This window comes from Anas platyrhynchos, chromosome 22 (genome assembly GCF_047663525.1).
Source record: "Anas platyrhynchos isolate ZD024472 breed Pekin duck chromosome 22, IASCAAS_PekinDuck_T2T, whole genome shotgun sequence".
NCBI lineage: Eukaryota > Metazoa > Chordata > Aves > Anseriformes > Anatidae > Anas > Anas platyrhynchos.
In genome coordinates this window covers 4465272-4474532 of record NC_092608.1, presented here as the reverse complement: position 1 = coordinate 4474532, position 9261 = coordinate 4465272, and the positions used below count along the sequence as shown (strand labels likewise).

General features: G+C 37.3%; 1 protein-coding gene across 16 annotated transcripts in view; it reads right to left on the bottom strand.

Moving 5' to 3' along the window:
• The window catches only part of KIF1B (kinesin family member 1B), a 95501-nt gene that overhangs the window by 43408 nt on the left and 42832 nt on the right, over positions 1-9261 (bottom strand). For all 16 annotated transcript variants that reach the window (XM_038166745.2, XM_038166746.2, XM_038166749.2 and 13 more), the window contains 5 exons: positions 7635-7714; positions 6088-6194; positions 5738-5821; positions 3968-4148; positions 3261-3333 (listed from right to left, as the gene is read on the bottom strand). In XM_038166745.2, coding sequence (XP_038022673.1) covers positions 3261-3333; positions 3968-4148; positions 5738-5821; positions 6088-6194; positions 7635-7714 — 525 coding nt within the window. The remainder of the gene's footprint in view (positions 1-3260; positions 3334-3967; positions 4149-5737; positions 5822-6087; positions 6195-7634; positions 7715-9261) is intronic.

Here is a 9261-nt window from a genome sequence, read left to right as displayed (position 1 = left end):
GATATCCAGAATCAGAGTTTCAGAGGTGTGTTTTTTTGTTTATTTTTTGTTTGTTTTGCTTTTTTTTTTTCCATTTGTCACCTTGTTGTTTAGTTTAAAAAAGCAAAAACATTAACAGTCTTCACTGTCCGAAGAACGAGTTTCAGAAGAATGTAGTAGTGACTTTTTTTTAATTGTTTAATTTGAATTCTCAATTTGATTTCCTTGATTTGTCCTCTTCTCAAACCCTAGAGCTTCCACATGCTAAGAGTTACGCTTGTTTGGTTTGCTTCTTCATTACAAGTTTTCCATCTTTTGCTAAATCATTTGTAATGAGCAGTGCTTCGGGTTTTCATATGCCGGGAATATTTACTCAGGTATACTGCCACCAAAAGTTAAGCGTATCCATTATTGCTTACTGCAACCAGGAGTTAAAGTCAAACTACCTTTTTTTGTTTTGTTAAAGGATTACTAATTTAAGACCTCTCCAACAAATAAAGAAAGTCCTATGTATTAGTGTGATCCACTAGATCCACATCATCCTCAATAAAACACAGCAGTCAGTCTCTGGCAAACCTCTAATGTCCATATTTTTCACATGGAGAATTATAACGCATTAGAAGTCAGGAACAGTAACAGCCAGTTACTCTACAACCAAAGGAAACTGAGGTAGTTTACTCTGCACCACAAGTTTCTAGACTTAAGACTTCGGGTAGAGGACCACGAAGAATGGGGAATACAACATAATTTGTCTTAGAAATGACGAAAGGGAGTAACAAAAATATTGTTCTACCCTATGGTCAACAAGCTCTATAGCTTAAGAATCAAGTTATGTGAGCTTCTTGTGACCTTATGTATCTTCAGTATTCAAGAATAGCACTAGAGAATCAACTTGTACTAGTTCAGGCCAAAACATGAACAAAACGCCAGATTAGAAACAGAACCAACTCCTCACGAATTTACAGGCAACAAACTTTGCAGCCTAAGGAAAGAGCATCTAACAAACTGCACGTTGCAGTTGAAATAAAAGATGCCCTGGAGGAAAATACTTCACAAACTACACATTCAAGTCTACATCCAGAAAGGCAAAACAAACTACTCAGACATTAAGGCATAAATTCCACAGGATTATTTTTACAGATTACAAGAACTACCATATTACTACTTATGGGTAAAGGATGTCTTGCTTATAAAAAGCTGACTAAGTGACACTAGGTAGTCATTGTCCTGCATGTACTCAAGAGATTAACCAACCCAATGAACCCGCATTCTAACACTAAGGGGTCACTGCAAGGGCATAACGACCAAGAAAACCTGGAAGATAACTTGAGCTCTATTAAACACCTTTTCACATTCAATTTGAAAAACGGAGAATGATTATTTCTACTTCCAAATAATGCCAGCAAGGCAAATAGATACTAGTTGTAAATTTTGGAAGAAGAATTCTCACTTTTTTGTATAGCACATCTAACTACAAAGAAATGCCCAAATTGGTTGGCATCTCAGCATGAAACCAAAACATTTTGGAAAACACTATCTTATATCCAAGATCATAATCCCATTTAGAACAAGAAGAATATTTATATTTCAACATCAATCTTATATAGCAGCAAGATACAGAACCTGACAGTGTAGCTGGATATTGTGGCAACATAAATACTTTTAAAGTACACAAGCTGGAATGCATTCCCAGATTTCCCAATCACTATTAGAGAGCTAAAGAAGGCATTCATCCTGTCCATTCCAGACTGCATAGTGACACAGAAGTGACAAGATGTGTCAAGCAGTTGTGCTGTATTCTCATTAAGCAGCATAAAAAGCAGTATCCTGCTGAACTGACCAGTGACCTCATTTACTATGATCCTTACAACTAGGAAAGCTGTCCTTCAGAAATTACATCGGTAATGCATGCAGGATAGTCTTCCACCTTTGCCCACTAAGTAATCAAAATGATCAGCAAAAAAAAAAAAAAGCTTTAAGAAAGTAGCAACTATACTACAGTATTAGATGAACCTATTTAAATAAATCTTCCCCCAATCATAAGTACAGGGAGAAAATTTTCCTTTCACAACACTTGCATCAACACAGCCTTATTTGAAGTGGATCCCCAGGCAGCCAATTCTCTCGTTTAATTCATACAGCAGCTTCGCACACGCCTGTCACCAAAATTTAAGGGATGGAATTGCATCTCTTTTGACACACAGCCAAACCTTGATGCTATTTTTCTTTTCATGTGGAATTGTTTTTTGCAATACTGCTTTCAGCTCCACAAATTTAAAAAATGAAATTGAAGTAACATTATATCAGTTGCATCTTAAACTCCTTTCTGAACTAAGTTTTGCTTTGACTCAAAGCCTGCAGCAACTCCTCTCCACCCAAGAGTACTCCCTAGTTAGAGATGCAGAAGGCTTTAAGTGCACTGTACAATATAAATTAAAAAAAAAATGATGTAGTTTCTATCTATGGAAGCCAGAGTACTCTGCTCCAATATGCTTTTGGGAAAAGGCTAACAGTGGTTTAAACCTCTGGGCTTGGTCGTGTTTTTAAAATTCACAGGATGCTTGGAGATTGCATGCATTTCTATTTGTAATGAACTTCAGAAGACATTTGTTGTGAAAAGATTGAAGTCTTAAACAGGAAATCTGATAAATTAAGTCTGATTATAAGAAGAAATAGGTGAAATGGCGAAATTCCCATTGTTCTGAATGAGTTAACGTTCCCTTTGCACACTTATTCCCTAGTCATAACCCCACCATCAGCACGTGTAGCATTAAGAACCTTACAAGGAACTCCATGCAGGGGAAGGGAGAAGGGTTAAAACATGCACAATGCAGCAACATTTTCAGACATCATTCAGAAAAAATAAACCTAGCATATCATTGTTCTACGAGTCTCTTTGGCAGCACAAAATTAGTACCTTCTGGTGATCCAAGATCAAAATCAAGGCAAACATCCCAAAAGTAGCTGATTAGACTATTGAAAATGAACTTCAAAAAACATGAGAGCATAGAAATGCTCTTCTTTAAGGTTACATTGCAAGAAATCTGACCCATCCCAACAAGAACTGATTAAAGCCTCTTCGGTGTCAATTACATTCCCAATTTAACACGAAGGAGCTCACTCACACTGATTGTAGTCCATTGTAGGCACAAAGTATTTAAAAGCAAAGGGATAACTGCATTGTGCAGACAACCCAAGCAGGTTTCCTAAACTCTCAGATAAGCAAGGACAGGAATTACTGTTGGCCAAAGGTATAGTTAATGTGAAGTAAGGACACATACCAGCCTTTGCTGCTCCAACAAGAGATCTGCTTCCTCTTTTTCCTTCTTATACAAAATCTCCATTTCTTGTAATCTGCAGACAGACAGAAGAACAGAAATAGCCAGGTATCATTAGTTTCATGTTGGTGTTGATGTAAGCAGAAAATCCACTGAATTACAATAACAAGAGTAAAAGTCGTTCCATTTAAAAAGAAATACTTGGTATAAAGTTACTATTTGTTTAACTCCTTTAACCTAAAAAATTAAAATAAAGTACAGTTTACTCAGATCCATCAGTTCTGTGCATACTATCAATTCAGTGCATTTAATTTGTTACATAAGAGACGTCTATTGTGGTACTACATAAGTGAAACTACCTAAAAGTTATAGTGCAGTCCTTCACCAAAATCTGGTCTAGGGAATTAATGCCAGGTGCTTAACTTTTTTTCTTAACTTTTCTTAACTTTTTTTTTAAAGGAGCTACAGCACTGAAGTAAAATTGAGGAAGTTTTCTGAACGTTCACTAGAGGTAGTGGTGACATTAACTGTCTGAACGAGCACTGGAATATGTTGGAAGAAGGGTAGTTGAACTCTGTTTGTTTTTGGAAGCTTCATTTAAAAGTCTTCCATGTATACAACAGACGTTAGCTTTAGGTTTTGCACTGACACAACTCATAGCCTACAGCTGTATCGTTCTTGTTGCAAGAAGAAACTCTTCTTTCCATTACCTTTTCTCCATCTCCTGCTTCATGTCAATGCCTTGCTTCTCCAGAAGCTCCCTCTGAGCAAAAGTCCAGTCAACTGGCTCAGAGGGAGTCTCAGCTGATGGTGTTTTCTCTCTTTCTGCTCGTGCTTGCTCTGGATGGTTGAATCGGAAGACATGGTTCTTACCCATGATGATACGATTTCCTAAAAACAGCAACACAAGTTAATTCTTTCAGGATTCCAAGGCAATTAAAAATATCACTCAGTGATTCATCCCACTTATCCTCGTGTGGCAGCGGAAAAGATTGCTCAATGAGGATTTTAGAATACATTCAAATTAGTAGGTGACAAGGAAGAAAAGAATGTCTGGTTTGTACAGGAAAAAAATACTGGTGATAAGAAGCACTGCTCACAGAGGATGGCATCGCCCTCAAGAGATCCAATCAAACATTCTGGAAAAATTTATCAAAAATTAAAGGATGGACTTGGAAACTGACCAACTGTTGCAGCAAATAAAACATTCATAAAGTCCCATTCCTCTCCTTTACCAACAGTGCCAAAGCATGGGCAAAGACCAATTTAGCAGAAATTTCAGCTTGGAAAAAGTCTAACTTCAAAGAATGGAATGCATGGAGCTTACTTTTCTTTAAAATGTGGTTTATATGCATTGATTTAATTTGTACCCTCATCAGTAATACTTATAGAAGGATTTTTGTTTATTTTAACTGATGTGGGAAGAGCTGAAGAAATGTAATATCAAATCTTTAAGCTAAATCCTAGAGATATCAAATGTCCAAAGAGCCCGAGACGTGCTTGATGGAAGACAGTGGAATTCCTCTGCTCTCCCAGGGAACATATTAATGTAGTTAAAAAAAAATATATTCCAGTAAGTAGATCCCCAGAGTAACCAAAATTGCCCTTATGAATATGTTACTACAACACAGGCATTTCAAGATGTCAAGGCCATATCTAAATTCTCCTGGTAACTCAATTGTCTAGATGCAGAAAGCAAATATCTACTTTTTTTTTTCTTTTTTAAAGAAAGTAATTACTAAAGGATAGAGTCATGGTTTTCAGTATGAGCCATATGTTGTCAGAACAACAAAACACTTGCCCTTCATTGTTCAGGCTTGTACTGAAGTCAGTATGCTTGATTCCATGCAAATACTGACTTATAACTTGGTGCAAATAACTGAGGTGGTTTTGTTTGTTTGTTTTAAATGAGAGGAAAAAGAGGAAGGACACAGAAAGCATCATGTCTTGAAATAGATGGGTTAAAAAGCATAATTTAGAGCAGTCACTCCCTCCCCTCTAATTCTTTCCCCACACGCCTTTCTAAAGGAATGTAGGGGACTGAGTGGGAAACCCAATGAGAGAAAAGAGAAGCTGTTGTACTCCTGCAGAGGGTCATATCTTAGCTTTGCCAGGAAGCTGGGAATTTTCCATCAGCAGCTGGCAGTCTGTCTGCTCTGTCTCACTGAGACTGCCAAGGGCAATAGGCTTGGGCAAGAATGTACTAGAATAATATCAGGGTAAGCAGAAGGACAAGCAGGATGCTGTGTGGCAGTGAATATTTAAGTACACTTACAGCTAATGCAGCAAAGAATGAAAAAAAACCTGCTGATAACAGAAAAATGCTACCAACTTGTTCAAAAGCTTCATTCCAAGAAGGTAATACTCCTGCCCTTTAACAGCACCCAGCACTTTCAAAGAATGATGCAAATGTCACAAATGAACAATTCTTAGACAAAGTCTGAAAAAAAAAAACCACCATCTGTTCTAACATTTCTTACCTGAGCGCAACTGCACAGGCTGCACAACCCTCTTGCCATTAACATAGGTTTCTGATCGTTCGCAAGGCTCCAGAGTAACAATAACTACAAAGAGAACAACAACAAATGAGACTTTAGAGAGCACTTTGTAGAAACAGCTAAGTGTGCAGACCCTCATTTTCTGGCTGTCTTCCTACTAACACCAAAGCAAAATAAAAGTGAATCACTTCTTCATGCTACACTGGTTAATAAAACCCCCCAAGAGAATCAACACTACTGGCATCTTAATTTTGCAGGTGGCAATTATTACTAGTTATTTTCTATTTTTTCTGTATTTCCAACACTTTATTAGGAGAAGTATTTTTTTTTACCTTCACCATTGTTGTTCCTCTCGCTCCGGAAAATACAGTGTTCTTCTTTGATATGAGCCCCACTCAATACAATATCCTGCCTTCGCTCAGCATCAGCTTGGCCAACCCTGAGTCCAATAAAAAACATTTAAAGAGCAAGTCAGTCACTTTCTACAACTCTGTAAGACAATATGGCTATCCTTCAAGTGAAAGGTTTGTGGTGCTTAACTCTGGGTTGTACAGGACATAACAGATTTACTGGAAATTGGAGGAAAATAGCTTGAGAAAAGGAATAAGTTCTCTCTCTGAAAACATAAAAGAGAGAATTGAAACATTAAAGACCTCTGAATTTGAGGTATTTCTTTTCCTGTGTAGTCCCCCTCTCACTACAAAGGGAAGCGGAGGAGAACAAAGGAACGGGAACTTCCAGTGGTCCATTTCATCCAGAATTATCCCTTCCAATAATTACCATCTGCACTTCAACAAAAAGCAAAAATGGCTCAGTAGGCTCTTGCTGAATAATTTGATGCCACAAGCAGTTTCACATAGTGTTCAGACAACAAGAAGAGGCTGGCTGTATCCCAGAAGCATGAAGATTCATGTCCATTCCAAACTGAAATATTTGAGCAATTACAGATATTTGGTATCCATAAAAATGGACAACTTAATTTTTCAATCCTAATGTTTATGAACTTGTTGCTCTGCTGATCACTCTACATATTTCTACTGCCAATTGGTTAGACTCAAAATTTAACATGATTTCTTAAGCCCTAAGCTATTGTCATCATTCTGTGGTGAATTCTCTACAAGTTTGATACTTTTTTCACTAGATCCAATGCAAGTTGGAGTAGTACAACAGCACCTGTCTGCGTACTGTCCTCCATTTGTACCCCAGGAAAATAGAAACCAAGCAGCCAAACACTGCTAATGCACCAGAGTTAAGCAAACCAGCCTCTCTTCTCCCAAGTATCTTGGCAAGTTTTAGAATATAGTCTGCTTTAAGTTCCAATTTTGGCAATTAAATTTAGTCTCATGTATGTGAATTCAGAATTACATTAATTGGGCATTTACACTGTCAGCCAAGAACACCATGTGACTGGCTATAGAAGCGTATTACAAAGACGAGAAGGCATTACATCCAAGAAGACAGCAGAAGAGGCATGGATAACAGTTTGTTTATATGAAGTGAAAGCTCAGCCCTATTCCATTTCCTTTTATTAGACACTGTGGTTTTCAATCCTCAGCTCATCAAAACTGCATTTCCAGTGTTTCATTTCTTCTGTTTCCCTATATTTCAAAAGGGATATTCTGCTTTCTTGTATTGCCCAGTGCAGTAATCAACATCTTATAAAGCAGAGCGACTGCAAAAATTACTTCTAAAGCACAAAGTAAACTATAGAGGGAAATGAATTTCTGTACTTTTGCACCTACAGCAAATCTCATGCTTTATTTATACCTGGAAGTTGAGTAACTCAAGGAATACTTATTATTTAAGCTCAAGGTGTCTCCGGCATAGGAACTTAAGCAAGCAAAGAACCAGACGTCAGCATATTAGTACCAACCCTCACCTAGTAATACCATCTTTGATGTAGTAGAGCAGACATTCAGACATGAGTGGATCTTCATTAAGGTTTACAAGATGAGGAGTCTGAAACAAAAAAAGAGAAGATAATTAAGAACTGAGGACCTACTTTTATGCTTCCTCCCACAGCTGTGGAGAGTGCAGATTAATCCAGTTTTGCTATGTATATCCAGGTTATTCCATAATCCATCTTTTTACAAATAACCTCCTGCAGTACTGAAGAGCATCACGAAGTTAACAGCAGATTAGTTGATACAGCTCAGATTAGTTGATATTTCAGACAATAAAGCAAAGAGGGGAAATAGTTACAACTTCAATTTTTTAAAAAATGATTCCTTAGAAAGTCTCTGTAAACTTTGATATGGGATGGCCAACACAAGAAAAGGGTGCTTAATTACGATTTTGAAACTGATGTGGAATCAACTTTGGCTTTCCTTGGGAACTGTTTTTTCAGGAGTTGGTTTGGCAAAGTGTCCATTAAAGTCAAAGGAAAATCTAGAACTACCATCATTTTCTGATACAAACAACTAAAAAGCTCTTCATCTAAAGTGTTTCTAAATTTAAGTTCACTACAGTTACTAAACCAACCTTCTTTGGTGAAAAAACCCCATTGGAATCAGCAAACAAGTCACATGGCCTTGGTGTGAAAATCTAGCCAGTGAGATAGCAGTAAGCACAAGCACAAAAGAAAAGCAAAAGTGGTTAAACAATGCAAGATGATGATAAAAGTGTTAATAAGCCTCCCTTCATTCTGTTACTCTCAGAACAACTAAACAAAAGGAAATAAGTTTGGTTAAGATTCATTTAAAGCACATTGTCCTTCAACTCATTCTAGCTGCAAAAAAGTTGATTTAATAGAAATGTTAATAGCACTTAGTTTATGGAAGCTCAAAAATTACTGTCTGTTCACAATGAAACTTCCCTTTGAATGAAGAAGTCCAATTGTCTATGGCCCAATGGAAGACTAACCAGAGAGACAGAAAGGCGGGGTAAAAAGATGTTTTTCAACCCCTAAAATTCGAGAGGGCTCCCAGAACTGTAGCCAAAGGTATGCCATGTTATCAACCCTGTTCACACCATTAAAATTGACATTCAGAGGTGTATGAACTTCTTGAATCACGAGAAAACTTGAGAAACCAAGTCCCAGACATACTCAACTGCTATATCAACACTATGACTGTACTACTTGACACTCTGAAATTCAAGCTGTACCCTATACAGATACGTGAGATCACTTTATACACTATGCTCTAAGTCTGAATGTGTCTGTCACAGGCAACAGAAGGCTTTGTAAAAAAAAAAAAAGTTCAACCATTTGAAAGATGATGCTGGCTAAACCTGCTCTTCACTCCTTCTGAGATCTGCTATTACCCAAGGACAACGGTCTTCAACATTCTCCTGTACAGCATTCCTCAAGCATGAACTGAAAAATTTTCCCTGCTCTCTTCTTTGATGAGAACATAATTAAATTTCCACAATCCATTTCAAGTAGTTTCCTGTCATCAAAAGCACAACCAGTAGATTCAATAATGGTTGCACAATGTAATACCTTTTAATTTGTGAAGTGTGCAAAATTTACCTTAGAGAGTTCAGTGTATAGCTCAGCTGGTAAA